Source organism: Cydia pomonella, chromosome 17, assembly GCF_033807575.1.
Source record: "Cydia pomonella isolate Wapato2018A chromosome 17, ilCydPomo1, whole genome shotgun sequence".
NCBI classification, from domain to species: Eukaryota; Metazoa; Arthropoda; class Insecta; order Lepidoptera; family Tortricidae; genus Cydia; species Cydia pomonella.
The window spans coordinates 15148665-15174196 of record NC_084719.1 but is presented as its reverse complement, the minus strand read 5'-3'; the positions used below and the strand labels follow the sequence as shown (position 1 = coordinate 15174196).

General features: G+C 37.7%; 3 protein-coding genes across 3 annotated transcripts; 1 reads left to right on the top strand and 2 right to left on the bottom strand.

The window, feature by feature from the left end:
- The first annotated feature begins 1878 nt into the window (after nucleotides 1-1878).
- LOC133527200 (ubiquitin-like protein 7) lies at nucleotides 1879-9717 on the top strand. Its single transcript, XM_061864099.1, has 8 exons — nucleotides 1879-2237; nucleotides 3510-3724; nucleotides 4093-4324; nucleotides 5474-5598; nucleotides 6626-6788; nucleotides 7363-7479; nucleotides 7958-8071; nucleotides 8536-9717. The coding sequence occupies exons 1-8, from the start codon at nucleotides 2087-2089 to the stop codon at nucleotides 8589-8591; spliced, it is 1173 nt and encodes a 390-aa protein (XP_061720083.1). The 5' UTR covers nucleotides 1879-2086; the 3' UTR covers nucleotides 8592-9717.
- On the bottom strand, nucleotides 9592-22787 carry LOC133527196 (guanylate cyclase beta-like). Its single transcript, XM_061864095.1, has 3 exons — nucleotides 22594-22787; nucleotides 22376-22506; nucleotides 9592-12191 (listed from the first exon to the last, which is right to left on the bottom strand). The coding sequence occupies exons 2-3, from the start codon at nucleotides 22495-22497 to the stop codon at nucleotides 10625-10627; spliced, it is 1689 nt and encodes a 562-aa protein (XP_061720079.1). The 5' UTR covers nucleotides 22498-22506; nucleotides 22594-22787; the 3' UTR covers nucleotides 9592-10624.
- LOC133527202 (2-oxoglutarate and iron-dependent oxygenase domain-containing protein 3-like) lies at nucleotides 22594-25355 on the bottom strand. The gene is made up of 4 exons (XM_061864101.1): nucleotides 25050-25355; nucleotides 24537-24966; nucleotides 24300-24452; nucleotides 22594-24027 (listed from the first exon to the last, which is right to left on the bottom strand). The coding sequence occupies exons 1-4, from the start codon at nucleotides 25142-25144 to the stop codon at nucleotides 23743-23745; spliced, it is 963 nt and encodes a 320-aa protein (XP_061720085.1). The 5' UTR covers nucleotides 25145-25355; the 3' UTR covers nucleotides 22594-23742.
- Nucleotides 25356-25532: the final 177 nt, after the last annotated feature.

The following is a 25532-nucleotide window of genomic DNA, read 5'->3' as shown; positions in this document are numbered from 1 at the left end:
ATTTAAGTTAAAAATGAACCCCGATGGTTCCGTCGAGAGGTACAAGGCCAGAATGGTCATCAAAGGCTATTCCCAGATACCTGGAGTGGACTACGACAGAACGTTCAGCCCAGTGGTTCGTCTGAGCACTGTACGTTCATTGCTGGCTGTCGCTATTCGTGAAAACCTGAAACTGACACAGTTCGACGTTACGTCCGCCTTCCTAAACGGCGAACTAAAGGAAGAAATATATATGAAACAACCCGAAGGTTATCGTGATGGAACCAAAAAAGTCTGTAAATTAAAACGCAGCCTTTATGGATTGAAACAAGCGCCACGCTGCTGGAATACCTGCATAGCAGAGTATTTACTGAAAACTGGATTCAAGCAAAGTGAGGCAGATCCATGTTTGTTCGTGCGAACCAAAGGCCAATCCAAGGTCGTTATAGCTCTTTACGTGGACGATGGACTTGTAGCGCACAACTCAACGACAGCAGGTGACGAGTTTTTAAAGGAATTAAAAGCTAGATTCAAAATAACGACCAAACCTGCATCTTACTTCCTTGGAATGGAAATAAACGTGCAAAAGGACTTCATATCTCTATGCCAAAAGTCATATATCAAGAAAATCCTGGAAAAATATGGAATGTCTCATTGCAAGTCAGCACCATCACCCATGATCAAAGATAATGATGTGGAAGCGGATGAAAACATGAAGTCGAACTTTCCTTATAGGCAAGCTGTAGGCGCTTTGGCCTATCTGTCTGTAGGTACGAGGCCTGATATCTCCTACGCTGTTGGAGTCGCCTCGAGACACCTAGAAGCACCTACAAAGGAAGATGTGATGCTAGTTAAACGCATCTTCAGATATCTGAAAGGAACCCAAGAAAAGGGCCTAATATTTACAAAAAAGTCAACGCCGCACTTGGTCTGCTACAGCGACGCAGATCATGGAGGAGACCAGTCTACTGGACGATCAACTTCCGGTATGGTGCCTATTCTCTGGCGCCGCTATAAGCTGGAGAAGCCAAAAGCAAACTACAGTTTCCATTTCTTCAACGGAGGCTGAAGTCATAGCGGCGAGCGAAGCGGCTCAAGAAATACTATGGCTGAATCGACTGTTTAACGATCTAACAAAGACGGAAAAGCCAATCCTAAACTTAGACAACAAATCAGCAGTTTACTTAGCGCACAACCCCAAATACGAATATCACAAGCGCACCAAACATATCAAACTAAAACACTTCTTTGTTAGAGAATGTGTGAGCAATGAAGAGTTCAGTGTGAAACAAGTTCCAGGCGAAGTCCAACTCGCTGACTTATTTACCAAGCCGCTATTTGGGCCCAGACTACAGAATTTGAGTTCTAGAATGGGACTTAAGAATTTTACCTAAAATTCTTAAAGCTTCTGAGGGTGTGAAGTATGTTCTACTTTAACATACCTTCTTATTTTTAGAAGACTAATTGTCTATGACAATCGTTGCCGTGGAGGCAATTATCTAAGGAAAAATATGTCTGTCAAATGAAACATCAATATTCTCAAAAACATATTTAATTGTACTAAGACTTGTTAAATATATAATTATAAAATGCTTCAGTTTCTTCTATTATGAATAAACAAAGTTCTCGCTTACGCCACAGTCATACTACAAGTTGAGATCTTTATAAAAAGACCCAACCTAACCTGTCGCAAGTAGAAGAAGTATCCATTTTCTAATTTCTGGTTGCAGATCAGAAGTTCGATCAATGTTCGATAGTGTAAGGGTCGCTTTATAAAAAAAAGTACGTATACTCTGTAGTCTTTGGGTTAAGGATTCTAGAATCCAAAAGACGTAAACGCCATTAAATGGAATAAGGTCTACGCCTTTTGAGAATCATGGATTCCCGAGCATTTATGTCAAAGTCAAATCTCAAAAAATCACGATTCACTTACAGTGACGGTGACGTGTGTGCGTTGAAGTGATATTGGGATGAATTGTGGTTTTGTTAGCAAACGCAAGAAAATATATTTTTGTTTACTTTGAACATCTTTTGTGACGTATATTTAAACATTGTGAAAAGCGGGATACCATATCACTTGTTGGATTTACCTGTATTTAAAATAATCATGGATGGTGCACCTTGCGTATTTTTAGGCATCAAAGTAAAGCCGGGGCCTATTGAACGGTTTAAATTAGAAAACTTCGGCCTCGATAACACTGTAGAGAACCTAAAAATTGAGGCCGAAAAGAAGTCTAACGTGCCGTCTGCATCTTTGGGCAAGTATCCAAAATGTTGCACTTTCAGTATGTGATTGAACCTTACTGTAAATGCATTTGTTTACATTGTAAAATTCTTTTGTGTTTCTTGTAACGTATAGGCCGACATTTGTATTAATTTTGTCATAGACATATGAAAATTTTTGGAATATTCTAACTTGATTAATACATATATATATTATTGCATGTGATCCTATATGCTTGCATATAGGATGGATATACTGAAGTGGTTCTTATGGAAATTTTCTTTCTTGTCCTTTGTTCAGTCCTAATGATAACAAAATGATAATTATTAATTATTAATAATAATTCTCTGCAAAAAAGATGAAAAGAGGGTAAAAAAATATATAAAAAATCGGCCAAGAGCATATCAGGCCATGCTCAGAGTAGGGTTCCGTAGTTACTCTTCCATCACAATAAGCTAAACTGGAGCTTAAAGTATAGTAGATTAATAACTAAGGGATGAACTGTGGATAGTACATCTTTTTACTATGAAGGGGAAACTTTTTGCGATAACTCAATAACAGCTAAACTGATCAGGTCCGCTATAGTTTTTATTTAATGTCTTTTTTAAGCTCTACTTCCACAATTTTTTTCATATTTTTTAACCTATGGTTAAAAATTTAGAGGGGCGGGGGGGGACACTTTTTTTTCTTTCAGAGCGATTATCTCTGAATATATCCACTTTATCAAAAAATGTTTGTTGAAGACCCCTATTAGTTTTGAAAGACCTTTCAAACGATATCTCACACTGTAGGGTTTAAGCAAAAAAAAAAATTCACAGGCGGACATTCCTAGGTGACTACGGAACCCTAAAAAGGGTTAGTTGTAGGATTTTTTACTGCCACAGTTGACAAAGGGTACAGTAGAATGAAAAGACTGATGGTATCAGAATATAAGAAAATTGTCTATTATTAAGAAAAACATTTTATTTACAATAACAATATACATAATGGATGTATACAGAGGATTACTATAACGGGCTTAAATCTAAAATAGGCCCTTGAGGCATTGTACCAAGGATGCTGGCGGCATTTCCTCATTGTATTGTAATACTGATATGTTGTGCAAGGAAGCTGCCAGCTCTTTAGTCACCAGTTACGTCAACAAGACACTTCACGATTTCAACAAAAAAATTGTGTGCGCTGGGACCACATTATGCATTCATAAAGGTCTTAGATTTTCACATAACTTATCATTAAAAAGGCTATTGCAGTATTTGCAGTCAATTAAAAAGACTTGTATTTTATTATTAACAATCCAACATTCCAGAATTAATTCACCACGGGAAAATTCTTAAACCAGAGGCCACATTGCAAGACTGTGGGGTAAAGAGTGGTGAAATGGTACATGTTGTCAAAAAGAAAGTCCCGGCAGCTGCTCCTCCACCCCCCACTTACTCTGATGCTGAGCTGCAACAAATAGCTAACTCCCTGAGAACTTTGGGATGCACACCCAACGCTCCTGGGTGGACTAGGGCTATGCAGGTACAGTGTATAACATATTTATTTGTACTTAGTAAACTTTTACTTAGTGAATGTTGACACATTAAAAAAAAAAAACATTTTTACTCTGTAATGGGAAAATGAAGATTAAAGGTTATGATTTTAGCAATCTAAAAAATTAAATAAATCTATCTATCAATCTAAGACTAAGTCTGTTGCATATCCCAGGATAAAATCAAGACAACTAAACTAATTATAATAAATAAGGTGGTAATCAAGTAATTTTTGTGGCCTAGGTGACTAAGAGATCTAAGAAGAATGGAATGGAAACCTAAACTCACTAGTCGAAATTTCCTCTAAAAGTACCCATTTTTTTGTCACCCATATCAGCAATTTATTTTCGTTTGCAGCTTTTAAATGACGAATCAGCCATGAACGAAATCCTCGAACACGCCCCATCACTCAGAGAGGATTGCGTTACACTGTCAATGCTACATGAAGTGGAACTGCTGGCCGCGTTGGGCGCCAATGTAAGCACGATGAGGCGTGCCGCCAACGCACACCCAGATTTGCCGGCGGCCCTAAGGCATCTTACAAGGCTGGTGCACACCAGAGCCAATACTTCTACTGCTAATGACAATGGTTTGTGCTTTTAATTGAAATTATTTTAACCTTTTACCCGCCAAAGACGTCACGTGCCGCGCGGGGTTACAGCCCTATTCACCTTTCTGCTTTCCGACAAGGTCCACGATGACGTGGCGTTCAAAGGGTTAAATAAAAACACTTAAATTGTGGTTAGGTCACTACTCACTAGCCCTGATTTTCAGGTGATGAGAATTTGAATTCGGAAAACATTGATTTGTATAAATAAAGAGTGAACCCATTATACAAAACAGTGTTTCTGAAAAACTGTATGTTACTGCCATTTCTGTATTATACAGTCAGATAGCATGCATTGTCTTATAACATTAATGAAAAAATGATGTTTGTCAAATTGTAATTGTATAAAATACTTACGACATATTTAAAACCTTACGAGGCAGGAGGCAGTTACCATCTACTTTTATAATAACGCACATTTTCAGAAAAACGTGTAATTTATTCCCCCGATTGTTCTTTAGTTAGTTAGTATTCAATTATTGGAACTCGCTAAAAATAAATATTTACATTTTCTACAATCTTCGTCACTTCAGCGAAACTACTAATTTAGGTGATAATTTACACGTGTAAGTGATAATTGATAAAGTACCCAAGTAAAGTTATATTTTTTGTATAATGAGTAACATTTAAAAACTTTTGCCAAGCATATTTCAGGCTTCAGCGAGTCTTGGATAAAAACTAGGACAATGCTAGTAAGATGATGTTTTGTTACATTGAACAAATTATTGGTAACAGTCTGGATTTAAATTAAACCTAATCGATATGCGGGTCCACACAGAGCGAGCATACGCGCGAGGCAATTTCCTCGCGCACAAACCAGCCAGAGAGGCGGCGCGCTCAGGCGAGGAAAACGCGGCCGAGGCCCGTCTACACTGGCTGGTTCCTCGCGCGTATGCTCGCTCTGTGTGGACCACCCTATTACCGTATTTATACAAACATTCAATATAATTATAGTTCTATAAACTATAAAACTTAAAACCTAGATCTAAAAATAAACAATATTAATATTAAAATAAGATACTAAAGACTATCCCTCTGCGGTATAGTGCCGTAGATGTTGGTTGCTGGCAGCATTTCTTAGCTGTATTTCAAGATTCGCAAAACTAATCATTACCTATTTCTTTTTTCCAGTGCCAACATCAGGTTTCGCATATTCTCTTGAAGCATTGTCTGAAGACGAAGACGCAGATGAAGAAGAAAATGAGGATGGGGAAAGGAATACCATCACTCAAGAACAGTTTGCTGCTGCGTTGCAGGTATCGACCCATCTCAATAAATCCTTAGAGCCAATGAAACCAACAAATACAAACTTATCGTCAGGTGACAACCAAAACTCACTAACTACTATCACAAATTAAAGAGCCTTGGTGAACCGTGCTAGTACTAAGGTTTATTTTTGTATTTTTTTTTTAAATTTTTTATTAGTGAATTTTGGGTTGCCACCTGACGATATGCGTGCGGCGACAGTGCACGCTACTCAAGTCTCTTGGAAACAATGCTACACTGTACTCCCCACCGAATCCGCTGCTGGACGCTCTTCACTTAGGCCAATACGTATAAAATAATTATCGTGACTGAAGTGGAAGTCACGTACGCGCACACATCTCAGATTTTCATCAACAGTTTAGTTAGTAGTTGAAAAACATCTGCGAGATTGAACAAAAAGTTTCATCAATTTAGCTTTAATTATTATGGATTTAAATCACATTCACTTATTATTCATCACCTACCGTTTTAGTGATTAGAACTTAAAAATGCGCGTTTTCCCAGCGATAAGACCTACATAGCAAATTTCATCAAAATCGTTAGAGCTGTTTCCGAGATCCCCAAAATACATAAGTATATACAAGAATTTCTCATTTAAAGGTTAACTGTGTGTCTAACCAATAGCCGGGTCCACACAGAGCGAGCATACGCGCGTGTGGACCCGGGGCTATTGGGCAGTTTTTTTTTAGAAATTCAGAAGCTGAATCTCTATGGTCACTTAATAAATACAGCTGTCTTTTTGGATAGAAAAAATTTGATGGTCATGGAGTATAGAGATTCCAACACAGAATTTCTGAAAAAAAATCGACTCGTGTGTGCCATACAGGTCGATTCACAAGAGCTGGCACGAATGGAATGAATGAGTGAATAAAAAATATTTGCGTGTATCACATTAACCAATAAAATGGTGGCTCTGACTGTATACCGATACAGGTGTCACTCATACAATGCAAGGTTCGTTCATTCGTGCCCTCTTTCGTGAATCAACCCGTACTTCTACGTAGATTGTTGTGTCAGGCGGCGACCGAGGCGGTGTCGGCGTCCTCGAGCCGCGGCGGCGGCGGCGGCGGCGGCGGCGGGCAGGACTCGCTGCTGCGCCTGCTGCAGGCCGCCGGCGCGGGCTCCGGGGCAGGCCGCGCCGATGGCAACGACGACGCGCCCGCTACCGGCTCGGCTACAGGTACATCAACTCACTAGCTACATGTAGGTTCTGCCAGGAGTCGGAGGAGACTGTGACGCACATTCTCTGTTCCTGTGGACTACTGTCCTAATGTCAAAAAGAAGTATCTACTTAGGGCGGCACGTACGGCTGCTTTCAGTAAGGAACTTTAAAGGGCTGTCACAATAGATCACTGCTTGGTCGACGTGGCACTCGAAAGCCGACAACACCCCAATAATAATAATAAATACATCTAGTGTTTATAGACCAAGCAAGACCGTCGTAAGAGTAGCAGAGAAAATAAAAGCTTGTAATATTATATGATGATGAGTTAAAATAAAATTACAGTGATAGAGGAATCCAGAATATATTAGACTGCGGATTTCTAAACTTTTTGGCCCAAGAGCTAAACAGCACGTCAGATAAATTCATACAGGTCAAAGCTTGGCTTGTTCAGGTTTTGGGGTCTACTTATCGCTATTTTTCACTATTTGTTTTAAAGGCTTGCTAATCGTAGTTATTATTATTTTTGCATTCAGGCGTTTTATCGTAAAAGTTTGAATGACGAGGCATCTAATTAATTGTTTTTTCCTAGGTACCGGTCGCGCTGTGATTACCCCGGAAATGTTCAGCGACGCCATCTCGGAGGTGTTCAACCGGACTGGAACAGGCACCAGATCCTCCGGCACGCCTATGGAGCAAAGCACTGCGGGTAATTACTAGTTTATTAAGGAATAAAGTGACCATCTATAGATCCTGGTTTCAAGGCTGGGAATAAAACACATCGCCTCGGTGCGGAACCTCATTTACTTGTCATGAATGTGCGCAATTATGCCGTTGAAAAATCGGGTTATATAGCCACAAGCGGCGCTGTCGCTAGATCATAGATGCTGCTTAAATCATCTGTAAAGATGTACAAGGCCTGTTGGCATGATGAAAGTGACCAATATTCGCTAAGATTACGGAAACCACTGAAAACATTTATTTTATTTGAATTTAAATAGTGTCGCGAATACGACTGTACAATACACTGGCTTTGCAGCGGCAAATGTGTTTGCATGGCCACTGTATACGTTATATTTTCATAGGATTTTAACGTTTATGGTGTCACACACCCTGTCGCTTGTCAAGTTGGTGCATAGTTAGGCTAAAACTGACTGTAATCATTGATATATTTTATTTCTACACAGCATCCTCGTCTGCGAGTCCTGTGGGAGAGGACTTCTCGTCGCAGCTGACGCGGATGCACGAGATGGGATTACTGGATGACGCACTCAACGTTCGCGCGCTACTTATCTGCTCAGGTATACATAACCCTTCTAGTCTGTTCGGAAAGAGAAGTCTTGGAATGTATTGGGCCCCATACATTCCACAACTCTTCTCTTTCCGCACACTCTACTCAAAAGAAAATAAGGGCCACTAGGAATTTTAATATATGAAATTTTTATAAACCAACGCCTTGTTTCACTGTTATTAAAAAAAAAATACAGGTTTCGAAAAATGTAAGATAGGTTGGGAACTTGTTATCTTTTCCAGCCACTAAAAAGTTTAGTGCCTGCGGGTTTTTTAAATTAATATTGAAAAGTGCCAAAGGTTTACTTTGAATACTTTTTTTTTTTCAATTTAAGTTGAAACGGGGAACATCTTGCCATCAATGCCATTGATGCTGGTAGCTATAACTCAATACAATAAGTTACCTTTTGATTGAGAATGCCACATATTTGTCTTTTTGCTCAGCCACCAGGTAATAACAAGAATTTTGTTTCAGGCGACGTCAACGCAGCTATCAACCTGGTGTTCAGTGGCGCTATTGCAGACGAATAGGTCTTTTTGCACAGCCAGATATAGATTTTAATATCGTTATAAATCCAAACCTAAAAGTCATCAATAGAATAGCTAGCTATAGCTAGAAATAGACTTTGAAATTTTACATTTAGAATTTAATTTGACGCTCTTTGGTGACCCTTACTTCATTTTACATTTAGAATTAATTTGACGCTCGTTGCTGACCCTGAGTCGATGGGATTCCAGGGGGTAATAGCCGAAATGATCTTCAGTGCCTGATTAGTATCAGACATGGCAGTCAACGCACAGACTGGTATAAGGTCCTAAAAGTTGGGCAAAAATATTTTGTAGCCCTAATGGCTTTCTAACAATATTTTATTATAGTTTTACCTTACAAAAAGTAAAAAACCTGCCAAGAGCATGTCGGGCCATGCTCAGTGTAGTGTTCCGTAGTTACCCGTACTTCAAGACTTTCAAAAAGAAAATTAAAGTACAGAATATCATAATTACCTGTGAAATGAGTATTTTCTTGGGTTTTTTGGCCCTGAAACACCACAACCCGGCACACAACATGACACTATCGTCACTAAATTACTTAATGTATAATTTTCTTTTTGATTCGCTTATATTTTTCACGTTAAAAAATACGGCAATATGATTTTGGCCGCCTCGGCCGCCTTCGAACTCAAAATTGGTTACGTTTTCTCATATGTAGTCTACCTCTTTTGCACTTATGACTTGTTCATATACGTCATGGCTTCCCTTTCGCACACTTCATCTGTCTGTCAAGCGAAGCGACTGACATGTCTATGATTTAGCGTGATGTATTTTTTATTATTTGGAGCGGTTATACTAGTTTTAAGAAACAATGACTTGAAAAGGGGTAGAACTAAAATAAAATTAAGTGATTTTGGCCAACTTTTAGGGCCAAATATCAGTCCGTGCAATAGTTTATGGAGCCTTTACTTTCTACTTGTGATTTTGTTTTCATAAACCATGAATTAGTTCGGAACGAATAAAATTGAAGTGAAACAATATAAGTTTTTAATCGAATTTAATTAATACCTGTAAATTTTGAAGATTGCTTAAAATTAAATATCACTGGATGTATGAATCCATAAGGGCAAGTGTAAATAATACCTACAAAATAAACTAATACTATTTATCAAGTGTTTTTTATAGGGGTCAACCCTTAACACAAATACCATCATAGTCATGTCAAGTAAATACTTTAAGTAGTCTATTAGTGACCACCCCGGGGCTTTCCGAGTCGTACAAGTAACAGGCTTGACCTGTCTACCATATATATACCATTCAATCTTCCGTGTACATTTGTGTGGAATGTGGACATATGATTGCTTGTTCATTTTACGAGTCGAATAAGCCCCTGGATAGTGAAAATGAGCTATATGTGCTTAACAGCTAAAAAGTAAAAACTGGTGTCACTAAGTAATATTAGCTTATTGTAACGATAAAAATAGTACAAAATGTACAATTGACTTAATGTCAATGAAAAGCTATTTGTTTGGAGACAAGCACCGAAAAAGCTTGATATGCTATAGAAACATAATAAAAAATGTAGTCAGCAGCAAAAGATGCTAAGCGAACAAAGTATTCAAAAATATTTCACCACTAAACCCTTAGCTGACAACGGGACTAATAGGCGGTGCGGTACTCAATAAACGCATCTCTGGAATAAATGATAGTTAGTATGACATTTTTGTAGAAATTACAACAATTCTCTCATTTTGAACTAATCTAATCTTTGAATATGTTCATGAGCCGTAAAGGCCCAATAAAATAACTAAGATAAAATAACTTTGTCTGCTTAGCTACATCTGCCGCTGACTTTACTTAGTAAGCACCTTTGAGGTGGCTATTCTAAGAAAGATCTCTCAGACGCTTATAGCAAATGCAATAGAATATACATCAGCAGATAGTGTAGAATGAAGTGAAGAATATCAAAGCCAGCATCCAGCCCGATCTTAAACATTTTCTACGAACATCACAACAGTCTACATGAAACCATTCTAATCTGCTGTTAATACTAGCAGTGTCAACATCTTATTTTACTAGCGTTTTGTCTTGAAATTCATAGCTCGCTTGGACTTTTCGTGCTTTCGGTGAGTGCTGTTGTCTCCCTTTACGCGGCATTGCTCTCTTTTCTGCATACGTTTGAAATACCAGCCGCTGTTTGAATTATTGTCTCCAAACAATTCATGCTCTAGTTTCTTTCTAGCCTCAGTACGCAACATGGCACGTTTCTCATACCACGAAGCATCTTTTTCTTTCGGTTTGTCATTTTTCTCTCCCTTTAATGTTTTTCCTTTGCGCTTCACATCAGTTTGAGTAGATCTCGTGTCTTTAGCTTCTACAAACTGATCTATATAAATGCTCCGTTCAAAATCACGACTATGTTCGTTTTTGTCTTGTTTAAGGATAAAGTCATTCTCTTGAGAAGTTACTGAAAATTCATCATCATTGATATAGTTGTTAATTTCAAATTTTTCATATTTATTTTTCCTTTTCTGCTTCTTGTTCGGGTGGTGGCGATCGCGTTTCCTTTCCTGTCTAGGTCTTGGTGCCATATATCTGTCATCTTTTTTAAACTCTTCCTCACTTTCTTCTACTAACGTTTTTTCTTGCGAAACAATTGATCGCTTTGGCCTTTTCTTGCGGTAATTTGTCCTCATTCCTTCACCTTCAAAGTTATCTCTATCGGAAGTATTTTTTGTTTTGTTATCAGATCTCAGTGAGTCTGCGTAAGTGATTTTCTTTACTTGTGAAGGTTTGACATCTTCCTCAACAGTTATCTCTATTTCTGGAATTACATTTATATTGAATCCTCCTTCATTTTTTTCTCCTTTCTGTTGATTTAATTTCTCCTCGACCAGTACGCTTCTTAAACTTTTTTTATCTTTTATAACTTGTTGCTTCTCATTTTTTAACCTCCTCGCGATAGCTTCATCCAGCCAGCTTCTATTTTGCATATAAACATTCTTAAGCTTATCTACATCACGTAGATAGTGTTTTTCATATGGCGGTTGCGTGTTATCCAGTAACTTCTTCTCATTATCTTCGTCAAGGCATTTCGTCAGTTTGTCCACATTTTCGCTGTTTAGCGGAGCTTCAAACATTTTTTTACAGCGAGGCGGTTTTAGACCTTTATCTGCTGTTTTTTGCAGCTTTATGTTATTTAGCAATGTCAATTCTTTCAGCTTGTTGCGTAAGTAGGCGTTTTCTTCTTGAAGTTTATATAGGTTGGATAGTATTTTGTTTACAGAAGGTGTGGTGTGCATACAGCAGTCGTCTCTGACACCCCACATATGACCTATGGCAACGCCTGCTGCCGTGATGACACTGCCGAGCATTATGATGTTGAGTACGGTGCTCAGCCGTTTATTCCTCCTGTGGACATACGTTTTGAACTTTCTGCTGTTGTCTCCGAGTAAGTCGTCTGTGCTTCTTATGGATTCGTCGTGTTTATTGTCGGGGAACGGGACCGAAATGAACTGGGGACGGTTTTCTGGTTTGGGCATGTCGTCTGTAATTTCACACGGAATGGACTCCGGTTCGCTGTCGGTGATGACGGAGATGCCGTCGGTGTCTTCATCTTTCTCGATGTTCTCCGCGGTGTTCCTTAAACAATAAAAAGATGAACTTTGAACGCATGTTTATGAACGTAAACAACCGAAAATGCCAAACAAACTCATTCCGATAGATTATGAATTTGTTATCTATACGACCCCTATTTTTTATAGCTGGATAGTATTATTTCAAGATAAAGATTCCTTGGTGTCGATGAAAAAATGGATTCTGTTTGCTGCTAAAAGTAGCAAAATAAAACACGCGTTCTGCTTTGTTGACGTATTTGCTACAAGGATGAAACTTTTTAGGGTTCTGTAAATCAAAAGGAAATAACTAGATACTGGGCATACAATTTTAAATAAAATACAGCTAATGGTTCTTTATCTACCATTAGATTACCGGAAATCCTATAACAAAGATCAAGGAATTGATCTAGAGGGAACTATACCACGTAAAGTCAGCCAAGAAAGTGGTTTACCACTTTTCGACTCTATTTGTCAAGAACCACTTTCTTGGCTGACTACTCGTCCATACAAAAAGAGAAAATGTTTTTCCACTTCTAAATATTTTCCATTCTCCAGGATTTTTTAGTATGTTATTGATACAATAAAAAAAAACAAGGCTTACCTATAGGTTTTCTATTTTTTCGAAATTTGCAATACAAAAACTTTTTTATTAAAGCGAAACCTATCAACTTAGAATATATTATGCTGAAGCGATCGACATCAAAATCAAAGTTATTTCTTAAGATTTAGTTAGTGGAAACCGTTTTCTCCCGAAATGGAATTTCATAGAAAAAGTACCGTTATTTCGTTAGGATCGCAAAGCTATTCTTCCCTCTGAAGGAAAAAAAGTGTGAACTTTTTTAGAGTGCGAATGTTTATTTTAAATTTGTCGCACTAGCAATGAATGTGACATGCATGATGATAGCTCGCGGCCTCTTAAGGCGTCATTGGCATTACCTCGGCATAAGTAGGTCAAGGAAATAATGTAGAAACTGTAGAACTTCTACAGGCCGATTGATTACACCTGGCAAGAGTGTTAAATGAGCCATTTAAAATTTTATCTGATCGTTCACCTGTACCTACACCTATAACGGTCGCCGAATCAAAGTACTGAGTTTGCAATCAGTATGCCTGATGCGGCAAATAACCTAGAATCGACATAGTGTAATTGCGCCATTTAACAGGATAAGTATAAGTACGTGTAGTGATTTTTTTAGACAAACCAGTCCAGTAGCTAGATAATTAGGCATCGGTAATTGCCTGTTTTGTACTAAATTGGCAACTTATTTTTTACACTTACTACTTAGTATCAATTATGACTAAGTAGTAAGTAAACGACTAGACACGAAAAGATTGTATGTAGTTATGTAAAATGAATTATGAAACCGCAGCGTATCGACGATATTAATTTCGTTTATTTATACAGGATTTTGAATTATATGTTATTTTCATTCCTTATTTTTTCAACCAATGCCAGCGCTAATAAATTTAGCCTTTAAGCCATAATATGCATGCAGTGTAGGCGCTAAGAGTTAAGCAAATTATTTGAAAATACGAATTCTATTCAAATGAAAATGTTTTAATTTCAATTTTGTTATTTTTCAATGCTTAGATTTGACACATTATATTTGCACGCTTGCTTGCAAGTAAAATACACATTGTACCTGAATAGTCCTAACACCTTATGTTACTGTATTTTTGCAAATAAATAAAAGATGGATTGATTGATGGATTAGACTAGAAATGAGTTAACGCTTAACCGCGTCATAGACGGATCGATAATATACCAAAATTACCAAAAGATAAAATAAATAAATAACTACATCACTTAAAAAAAATAATTAAGTATCAATTAGATTGTATTATGTAATTTGAAATAAATATATTTAAACATATCTTATAGCAAAAGGCATCTTACGATATATTTTACGCACTAATCCACACACAAATTTTGGTATCTTTGATAAATATGGAACCGGGAGCGATAGCAAGTAAAACGACCGTTTGCTTTGACGTCTGTTTTATTACTCGTCTTGTAGGTAGATCACAAAACTATAGCATACAGATCATATCCTCCACCATTAATTTTGGAACCTGTTAAACAAACAAACACGCTAATTAACAGGTGCTTAACTTAAAAATACTTCTTAAAATCTACGTTGACTCTGGGACGCAAGCGTCGTTGGGCGGACGGCAAATCCTCACTTTGATCAGCCGTGTTATCAAAACCGGCGGCTGCCTGCGGCAGAGACGGTGCCTCCGCTGGCGGTACATGAGGCATTTCTCGTTCACCCTCTGTGTCAGCGTCCTCACAGTCATTCCACTCCTCCCTGCCCTCTGTTGATTCGTTATTCTCACTTAACAGAATTTCTGGGAGCTCTGTGCTCGGTCCAGGTTCAATGGTAGCCGAAGGTGGAGCAGGTGGGGGTGAAAATGATTGTGACTGTGACATAATGGTTTCACTAATTAAATCAGAATTTTGTTCTGTTTCCTGACGCTTAAATATTTGGTCGACATGACGAATACATTCGGTATTATAATCAGCTACAAATACTTTGTACATTCTACGGCCAATTGAATTTAGCACTTTTCCTTTTACCCAACTTTCTTTTCTATCAATATACCATCTAACCCATACTAAATCGCCGGTGCGAAATTCCCGACTAATATTAGAGGCTTCCTGCAAAAAAAATGTTGGGTCATTATCTTTTGGCAGTAGAAGGTCCAATCGTGTCCTTAATTCGCGACCAAACATTAATTTTGCAGGTGTCGCCCCAGTAGAAGTATGTACAGTATTTCGGTATGTAAACAAATATCCCCGCAAGGAGTCATGTACAGCTTGTACTGGCAAATTTTCTTTTAATATTGATTTTAAGATTTTTTTACAAATTTTTACACTTATTTCCGCTTGTCCGTTACTACACGGGTGATAGATAGGAGACGTCATGTGCTTAATACCATTACTGGAACAAAATTCTCTGAATTCCGCGGAAGCAATTTTTACGTCATTGTCAGATACAAGCAAGTTAGGGATGCCAAAACATGAAAATATTTGCTTTAACTTGCCAATCAACGCTTTAGTTGCCGTTCCATTTTCCATATGACAACACTCTATCCACTTACTATACGCATCTACCAGAATCAAATACGTTCGAGAACCGATTACCATATAGTCGATATGAACGCGTTGGAAGGGTGCGCCCGGGCGCGGCCACGACGCGGGCGGCGCTCGCGCCGGCGCGGCGCGCATCGCGGCGCACGTCGCGCACGAGCCGGCCCTCTGTTCGATATCGTTATCTATACCTGGCCACCACATCCTACTTCGTGCATTACTTTTCATCTTTACAATTCCCAGATGAGAACTGTGCAATTCATCTAATATGCGTACCCTGAGTGCTGCGGGAACTACGACCTTGTGGCCCCGCAATAGGCACCCACTTTCATACTGTAAATCTGCCTTATTGCGGAAATAAGGAAGAATCGACATACATTTAATTTTCCTTGGCCACCCCCGTTGCATGTACTTAATAACGGTTTGTAATACGTTATCAGTTTCGGTCGCTTGCTGAATGTCTTTATGTAAAACAGCTGGTGAACATGAATTCAAAAACTTTAACGAGGAATAGGTATCATGCTCATGGTCACTTTTGCAACAAGTATCCGCTAACGGTGCGCGAGAAAAATAATCGGCCACTATATTGTTTTCGCCCGATGTATACTGCACATTGTAATTGTAAGCAGATAAAATTATTGCGTACCTTTGCAACCGCAGCGCTGTCGTCATTGAAATTCCCGTTTTATTATTAAATATAGATATCAACGGCTTGTGGTCAGTTTTCAAAATAAACGGATCGCTTCGACCGTACAAATACTGGTGGAATTTTTTTACTCCAAATATTATAGCCGTCGCTTCTTTGTGAAGTTGACTATAATTTTTTTCACTAGCCGAAAGTGACCTTGACGCGAAGGCGAGCGGCCTCTCGACTCCGGTGACGTCACGTGAACTAAGTACCGCTCCTAAGCCTGAGGGTCCCGCATCTACCCCCAAAACGAGTTGAGCCGTGGGGTCAAAATGGGCCAGGACTCTCTCCGAAGCCAACTCACGTTTTACGCGTTGCGCAGCCTCTCGCTGACGCACACCCCACTCCCACTGAGCTTTCGCCCCGAGCAGATCGTATAACGGCCGCATAACACTAGACGCATTAGGGATGAAATTCCTATAATAATTAATCATCCCCACCAAACGCCTAACCTCTGCCACATTAGTAGGATCAGGCGAGTCCAATATGGCCTTGACTTTTGCGAAACTACTTTGCAAACCACTTTTACTAATTGAGTAGCCGAGATAAGTTACAGAGTCTTGGAAAAATTCGCACTTTTCTTTTTGCAATCTAAGCCCTGCTTCATTTAACCTATGCAATACTTTTTTTAACCGATCCAGATGTGTTATTTTATCGGGGCCGGTAACACAGATGTCGTCCAGCCAACAACTTACTCCGTCGATACCTGAAAGTAACATCTCCATAGACTTCTGAAATATAGCAGGCGCATTGGCTAATCCATACACAAGACGAGTGTATTTATACAAACCTTTCTGTGTATTGATGGTCGTGAGCTCTTGTGACTCGTCACTTAATACAAATTGATTATAAGCGTTTTTTAAATCTATTTTGCTATAATGCTCACCCCCTCCTAGTTTTGCAAATACTTCCTCTATTTTCGGTAGGGGATATTTATCGATAATCAGGTCTTTGTTAAGAGTCACCGAGAAATCGCCAGCAATCCTAACTTTTCCGTTTTCTTTTAATACCGGTACGATAGGGGTGGCATATTGTGAATAGCTAACCGGTACTAAAATACCTAAACTAACTAATCTGTCTAACTCACGTTCAACTTGCCCTTTCAATGCAAATGGAACTGCGCGAGGCTTAAAAAATTTCGGGACACTGTTAGGTTTTAATTGTAAATGTACTTTTAATTTATTAAACGTCCCTAACTCGTCTTGCCACAATTCGGGATATTGTTCCAATAATGTAGCCACATCGCCGTCCGCAGATAAGTTTTTATTGTTTACATTTTGCGTTAAGGTCAAGTTAAATGCGGACATAAAATCTCTTCCCAATAGAGGCGGGCCTCCGTTTTTGACTACAAAAACTCTTAATTCCTTAGTTTGTCCATTATAGGTCAAGTGACATAAAAAAAATCCCAGGGGTTGAATTTTATGTCCGTCATACAAACACATCCTAATATCACTATCTAACAATTTATACTCGCAAAACATGTCATTATATAACTTTTCTGACATAACACAGGTAGCAGACCCGCAATCTAGTTCCATTTGTAATTTTTGATTGCCAATTAATACATTTAATTCTATCGGCTTAGTAATTACATACCTTAAGTTAAACATTTGACATTCCTCACAATCGTCTACCTCGCTGCGATTCAACGACGACGATTCGCCAACGGAAACGTTATGCACTCGCGCACTTTCACCACAAACTTTCTTTAAGTGACCCTTTTTGCCGCACTTTTGACACTTATACGATTTATAACGACAATTGATTTCCGTATGATTTTTCATTCCGCAAACCGTACACTGCTCGAGAGTCGAACGTGGATCCCGCTGACCGCTGCCGCTCGCGCTAGCGCGACCGCGCGCGCCTCTCGCGCCACCGCGATATCCACCCTCCGTTTGCGCTCGAAAAACTGGCTCCTCCTTAATGGTAATTAATTTCGCTTCTCGGGCACTCTCCGTCTGTTCTGCCAACTCTAAAGCCTTGGCAAAGTTTAGTGACGATGGCTTTTGCTCGAATAGTTTATCGCGCACGGAACCTGAGCCCAGACCGAGCACGAAACGATCCCTGAGGTTCGTCTCCAGGGCAGAATCAAAATCGCAATAACTTGCCAGACCTCTTAATCTTGCCGCCCATTCGCTCAACGTTTCGTCTGCACTCTTCATCGCCCCGAAAAACTTCGCCTTATCCGCAAAAGTACACTGCTTTTGTTTGAAATGTTCGTCGAGTAATAAAACCAGCGCGTCATAACTTAAGGAATCTATCTCCTTTGGATAAGCTAAATTGCGCACTAACCGATAACTTTCATCCGATAAATGTGTAATCGTGATGGCACTTTTTTTTTCTACTTCCGATATACCGTTCACTAGAAAAAACTTTGTTAACCGGCTCTTGAATATCGCCCACTCGGTAGTCTTATGATCAAAAATAGGCAAATTTCCTAAATACGATTGCGACATAATTAAAACGCACGAATTATCCTCGTTAGCCAGATGATAAATATGGAACCGGGAGCGATAGCAAGTAAAACGACCGTTTGCTTTGACGTCTGTTTTATTACTCGTCTTGTAGGTAGATCACAAAACTATAGCATACAGATCAATCTTACGATATCTTATACGATATATTACGATATATTTTGGTATATTTCGTCTCTCTCACAATGTAGGTACTATAGACAGACAGCGATATAAATTTTAGTAACTTTGGCGTATGTGGAGCTTAGCTATACTATAAGATATCTGTCGGTATATTAATATTATTGCTCCATCCGTGACGTGTTTTATTTGGAACCTTCAGGCCTTGATAACATTCAAGCGTGTTTGTGTTTTCCTTACAAGAATACTCGCGAGTCTTTCTATTATGCTTTGAGGCTTTAAAACTACAAATAAGCATTATACACAATACTACCCCACAGCGGCATATGCTCCCCTACAAACCCTTCAATTAATCGATGAACCCGCGTATGATTCGTATTCGTGCGTAGCGTGCACCGCAGTGGACTGCCGCATCGCATTAAATAATAGCACATTTGATTATCCTGGTCGTTATTTTTCTCTTGCTTGATTACTCATTATGTATTTATGTATTTTGTGTAGGTATATGTAGTGTATTATTGTTGCCTATATAATATATGTAGTTTATTTCTCATTGTTTGTAGTTTCTATTTACTTATTTTATAAACTTTACACTTATGTGGTTTTGCACTGCCCAATAACTTTATTTCTAGCCACTGAATCGCTATCTGAAGGTTGTCTGGAAGAGATCGCTTTTTAGCGATAAGTCCGCCTGTTGTTACCTACTTACATATGTCCTTTTTTTTTTGTTTGTAACATGTATATTTCTTTGTAGTGCACAATAAAGTATTTTATTATTATTATCGAAAGGGTTGGTTTTCTCAGCTCTAGGCTGGTAATCAGCTAATTATTATTATTATTATTATCTTACATCAACGAATCCCCGTGTAAATAGGTTACGTTACCTAAATGTTATGTTACTTATGTTCGATTACGCGTAAGCAAAACAATGATAAGACTTATCAAAGGAAAGTGAGTCAATGTTAGTGAAGCAGGTAATGTTATTATGGATCCAGGTAAGGTAGTTAGTACGTATGCACCGGTTTATCACAGTCAGTTTTACATATTTTAACGCCTTAATTCCCAGCACTTCGAAATCAAAATATCAAAAACCTCTAACATGCAGGCGAGACTAAAAAGGGGGGTTATGAATTCGACCTGAATTTAAGACCAACCCCGTGCCATCCCCTATGTTTTCTCTTACTATACAACGGTCAACGACTGATTCGATTTTTAAAATAAAATAATTATGTAGGTATACTTATATCAAAATTGTAAAGAAAAGATTTTTAGGTAAACTTATTATGTGTTTACATGTAATAAAAACAATCTGGGTTTAAGTATTTATATTTTCATACTGAAAATTATATGAATAGGAAATTCGAAACTAGTGGCGATAAATTAAAATACGACCGAAGGGAGTGTTTTAAATCGACACGAGTTACGAATTACCTATTCGCACATGTATCGTACAACGTTTTGCAGTACATATGGCCCTTTAAATGTTCGACACAGTAACGTAATACGCTGATGTTCGCACTAGTGCATTAAAGTAGCACCATATGTACTGTAAAATATTTTAAATAAAACCACATGACGTGATATCGTGACTGCGATGCAGTGGTAACCTTTTTTGGGAGTTGAGGGGTTGATTTTATTCCTTGTTCTACGTTCCCAAACTTCACTTAAATCTTCATCCTGACATGTAATCATGTATCTTGAACAAACCATGATATAGTTACAATGTTTTACGCGAATCGAATGCTATCTTATTTCCTCTTCAAATAAACCTCCGTATGAATATAGTCGAAGTAAAACAAAGGCCTCCAGGTCATTCACAGTTGTTTGGCACCATTCCAAATATGCGGCCAAAAACATTCACGCTCGACTTTCCAAAGTAGGTATGTTATTTGCAGTAAATTTGTTTATTTCAAGACTTTGTTAAATATGCGCATTTAGTTAAGACTGATTCGCGTGACCTTTAACTGAATGGAAAAATAGACACTAGACAACTATTGTTTATCCATCGTTTAGACTAGCCTTCTTTGGCGCACGTTAGTAGGTAGCAGCGCCGTCCATTCCATAAAACTCAAGTCTCACCTTATCCAATTGTTAGGTCATTGTGGATCTTAACCTAAAGGTATCTAGGAAAATTAGACCAAATTTGTCCCGGCATTCCGAGTTCATTTTTATATGGAGTAGCTGTCACGAAAAATGTTAGTAGACATTCTTTTTTATAGTTTAGCACGTTAATTTATTTAAAAATGTAAGGTTTTAATAAAGAAATACAGTAAAGTCGTATTTCTTCAACTATTTTTTAAATTAAGCCCAACGAAAAGTGACTTGAGGGAACTGTCACAGGGAGCATCAATCCACGGGAAAGGTATAGGTGCGATTAACGCACCACCTCTGGTAGGTTGATACCTTAGGACCTAGGTGTCTTAGGTAAACACGCATTTACCTTATTACGTCTTAGTTACCGTATAATACATTGACGTATAAAGGTTTTTTATTTATTTAAGTACATCTACATCATATATAGATAACTATTATAACTTGACATTTACTATAAACATTTTAAGAGTTATTAAATATATCGTGTTCTAATGGACTGTCTGACGAAATGATTCATCAACACAGGGCCGAAACTACAAAAGCTAGAAAGTTGAAATTTGCTCACCAGGTTGCACTTATAAAGTTTACAACAGAAAAGAAGCGATTTTGATAAATGCAACCCCTAAAGGGGTTGAACGTTGTATGGCGTTCAAGTTTTATTTTAAGCTAGGAACTTTAAACTTATTTTACCTACTGAAATAGAAGAAAAGTAATTTCAACGTTTTTGGAAATTCATCCCCTAAGAGGGTTAAGGGGATGAAAGTTTGTATGGGGATCAAATTTTATATTAACTTAGAAACTTGAAACTTCGTAATAATAGCACAAGTTTGCCGCGTTACCACCTGCCCAGTCAGAAAGTGACAAGTAGGTATTTATTCTATATCTCACGCGTAGGTACAGTACAGTCACGTCAAAAATGCGATAAGGGTGCAGCTGACTATACGCACACCTGCACCCTTACCTAACGAAATAAAATTAGGCGCAATCAGTCCATTAATAACAAATATAGAGGTAGAGCAAGCAGCTACCTTACTACCTATAATATTCGCACGTGTACAAATATTTATTATACGGCTGCATGCTTATTATAGCAAAATCGAGCAAGTTTGTGGTCTTTATTGCTTATTATAGTAGTTTGTGAAAAGTGACCTTATTGCACTCAAATTAAGGTCCCTTTCCCCACCTTATCGTAAAACTTACTAAGTCCTTTTTCAGAGAACTCTAAGAGCACGCAAATGCTAAACCGAGTAAGTGCTGCTTGGTAATTTAATTGAAATGGACCTAGGCTAGGGCAAGGTGTTTCACAATGGGCCCCTTTCTTTACCTGACTGTGTACCTGTGATTGGGTTGGGTAAGTAGTAGATAGGTATTTGACGTGCTTTCATCCGTCACTATAATCATGATATCATGAAATTTAAAAATGTAATTTATTACGAGGGTTTAAGAGAGGGTTAAAGTTGAAACCCGATTTAGACATTTTGGATTATTCTTATTAAAACAGGTACCTACGATGGAGCGAAGCCCCTGCGCTATACATTAATGTATAGAAAAAAGTTCGTTATTCGTTAAGGCATTAAAAATACAATAAAATTTAAATATTCCGGGTAATTATAATTACATACGTACACGCTACAGAAATATTGATTTCGCTTTAGGACACAAGTCAAGGTCGTCTCAATACAATGGGTTATCTACGATATTGTTGTGTAAAAACTATAAGGTAAATATTTAACATTTCTTACCCCTGTTTGGGAACTATGTCGCAGTAGTCTAGAGCATCATCGGCGTAAGTCGGGGCATCTTCCAGCAAGGTCCAGCTTTCACCGGAGTCTGAATCACTGTGATCGATGTTCGAGCCGTCCATTTGTATTTTCTGAAATGATTTCATATTTACATTATCCAAAAATATTAACTACGCAAGTGCGCAAAACAACAACAAATAAGCCAAAACTTCGCCCACCTTTGCGCACTGTCGCGGAGAATTTATATTTGCCTAAAAATTATTGCTCTGTTTCTGGTTACACTAGAATTTTGATTTAACAAAAATAGTAAACGACATGTTTGGAATCACTTGAGATTTTTTGTTTGGAAAGGCGACAGTTCGATTAGACACGATTATGTTTTGTTTTGAGTGAACACAACACATGCATACAACCTTCGCGTTCACTAGTGAATGAATGAAATGCATAATTATGAAATGTGATTTACTTTTCGCACACTTTAAATATTGTTGTCTGTGGTTAAGACCACAGAGTATTTATAAAGATCAACGTGTTAACAAAAAAAAAATAACAAAGATAGGTTTGTTATGTTGGTGTTATTGTGTCAACAAAGTAATTCATCTCGTCTATACGAGGTCCATGCAAGTAAATTTGATTGACATTAGAACGTAGTGATTATATGCTCTTTGATTGACATAACCATAACATAAAACAAGTAAAACATAATAAAAACATGTAAATTAAAAAGTTATAAATAAAAAAATTGGCCTAAGTCGAAGTTGCTCGGTAGGGTGCAAAGAGTAGTATAATATATAGGACAGTAGGGTGCCCAGAAGGCTGGCCGCATTGCCCCGCTGGATGGCAATGCTGATCCGCTGGGCAAAATATTGGCCAGCCCTCTGGTCACCAGAAGCTTCTATAAGGCGATTTGACAGCTCCTCATAAACGCGACGCGCGCTAGGCCCCCGCGGCCCCAGGGTTTCTACCCCAAACGCCGCAATTAGTTAGTACCCAGTGTGACATACAAGCAAAAGATTTAAATTATAGTTTGGCAAGATTTTTCCGTCAGTAGAAAACGCGGCAAATTTGTGGCGCAGAAGGTTGTCCTCCCATAAACAATTTGAATTTCGCACCCTTTTCTACTGACAAAGTGCCAGAGTATAGGTTTCCAAAACTTTCGCCTAATGTTTGACTATGGCGTGTAGTCCATTATTCACACTTTTCAGTGCAGTAAAAAAATCGAATTTTAACAATAGTAGTCGTTTTATGTTATGAACAGTGTGAAGCAATACTTTTTAATTGCATTTTAGTAAATAACATCAGCAAACTTTTGTAGATGGTGTGTAAAATAAAATAATATCCAGTATGTATAATATTACGTATTGTGTTTATTCGGAATGTTTAATTTCATACTTATTTACACTAGGATCCTCAATAGCATATCTCTGGTCACAAGTAAAAGATACTGTTATAGCATATCTTATGCCTGATGTAACTTTCTCTACAAAATGCAGGTTTTCAGCACCACTGGTGAACATGCTCACTCTGCCTTTCCTGGGTTCCACAGTTCTATTGTATTTCTCATCAATAAATACAAATCTTCCTCCCTCAAAGTCTTTTCCATAATCTCCTAAATACAGCAATGTAGTGTAGTGGAATGACTTGTAAGTTTCCTGAAAATATAAATATTTTATATTGAATAACCAATAACCTAATACTTATGCATAAATTTAGCAGAAGTATAATGTGCTTAATGAATTGTCTCAATACTCAAAATGTCTACTATTGCTTATAAACAACATATTGAAGTTAGTTTCATACTAGAATCTATAGTAGGTATACTTTTATGTTTTTATATGATAAAGAAAATCTTTAAAACAAGACTAATCATAACCATGTTTTTAAAAACAAGATATCTAAAACTGTAAGTGTAATACATTCATACTTTATCAACATGAGGATGCCAGTATTCATCATGTACTGTGACTGCTTCTTTTGAAGTAATTTCTGAGAAGAATGTAGGATGTGTTAAATACAGCAAATCTGGAGATACTCCAAAATGATGTGCAACACTATGCTTGATTTTCTCTTTAACCACCTGTAAATTAAATATAAAAAGAAATAAGGGGTGTATTCAAATTACATTGATTATTTACATTTAATTGTATGATTTTGTACCAACCCTATAAGCATTAAAATCACTTTCATCAAAGACATTGCTCAGTTCCGGTATTTTGTAAAAATTAACAAAATACTGTCCTTTTGACATTGCTCCGCTGTGCAAATCGAGTATTGATGCACCTCCGGTTGAACCACCATGTCTCAGCCCTTTCTTAGCTATTGCTAGCAGCTTATCAGCTTCAATGTCTGACACTACCATGTCAGTCACAAATCTTTTACAGTACTTTGGGAAACAGCCATCATATATGTCTACCTCTTTCATATATGATGCAGAACATTCAACTACTTGACCCTTTCCCTGTAACTTCTCGGACTGTTTAGCAAATACTTTTATGTTTTCTTCTTTAGACGAAAAGTAAACTATTATTAGGAGAGAAAATATAACTACTGAGCGAGATAATATTTTTAAAGACAAATTCCGGTTGGGAGTCCTGAAAAGAGAATACATATATTTTTTACATTAACTCTATTTAAATATCAATTTAAACAATACGTCTGTAGCATGAATACTCACTCGTCCTTCTTAGGTTTTAATTTATCGGTTTTTTCATTTATATTTCCTTTTTTATCTCTATCTTTGGTTACATTTCGTCTTTTGATTTCTGGCATGATATTGATATAGCTCTTCTGTCCTTATCTAAATTGGAATGCTTTTTAAAACACACGCATTACTATAAGTACGATTTTTGTAACGTCGAGTATGTATTATTCTTAACAAGAAATTCAACGAGAACCAAAAGATATTGAAATTTTATTGATAATATTATTTGATAATATTGACATCGACATACAGTTGAGTGAAATAGTGAATGGAATGAAATTCAATGAAATGAAATGAATGTAACAAAGACACCAACCTAACAAAATGAGAAGAAACTCCGCTATGACTCCGCTATTCCGGTTGCATAAAAAAGCGTAATTATTTTGAAAGATCTTTTTGACGTTTTTACTATGACTATGACAGTTGACACGTCTATTCCATGTCATGTCATGTCTG

Excerpts from the sequence above, each read along its gene's own strand:
- LOC133527196 (XM_061864095.1), bottom strand. The coding sequence starts at position 22,497 with ATGGACGGCTCGAACATCGATCACAGTGATTCAGACTCCGGTGAAAGC. Across the intron at positions 12,192-22,375 it reads GACATAGTTCCCAAACAGGG|GAACACCGCGGAGAACATCG; the intron begins GTAAGAAATGTT and ends TTATTGTTTAAG.
- LOC133527200 (XM_061864099.1), top strand. The coding sequence starts at position 2,087 with ATGGATGGTGCACCTTGCGTATTTTTAGGCATCAAAGTAAAGCCGGGG. Across the intron at positions 3,725-4,092 it reads GGTGGACTAGGGCTATGCAG|CTTTTAAATGACGAATCAGC; the intron begins GTACAGTGTATA and ends TTTCGTTTGCAG. Across the intron at positions 7,480-7,957 it reads TATGGAGCAAAGCACTGCGG|CATCCTCGTCTGCGAGTCCT; the intron begins GTAATTACTAGT and ends ATTTCTACACAG.
- LOC133527202 (XM_061864101.1), bottom strand. The coding sequence starts at position 25,144 with ATGCCAGAAATCAAAAGACGAAATGTAACCAAAGATAGAGATAAAAAA. Across the intron at positions 24,967-25,049 it reads TTAAAACCTAAGAAGGACGA|GACTCCCAACCGGAATTTGT; the intron begins GTGAGTATTCAT and ends TTCTCTTTTCAG. Across the intron at positions 24,453-24,536 it reads GTGATTTTAATGCTTATAGG|GTGGTTAAAGAGAAAATCAA; the intron begins GTTGGTACAAAA and ends TTTAATTTACAG.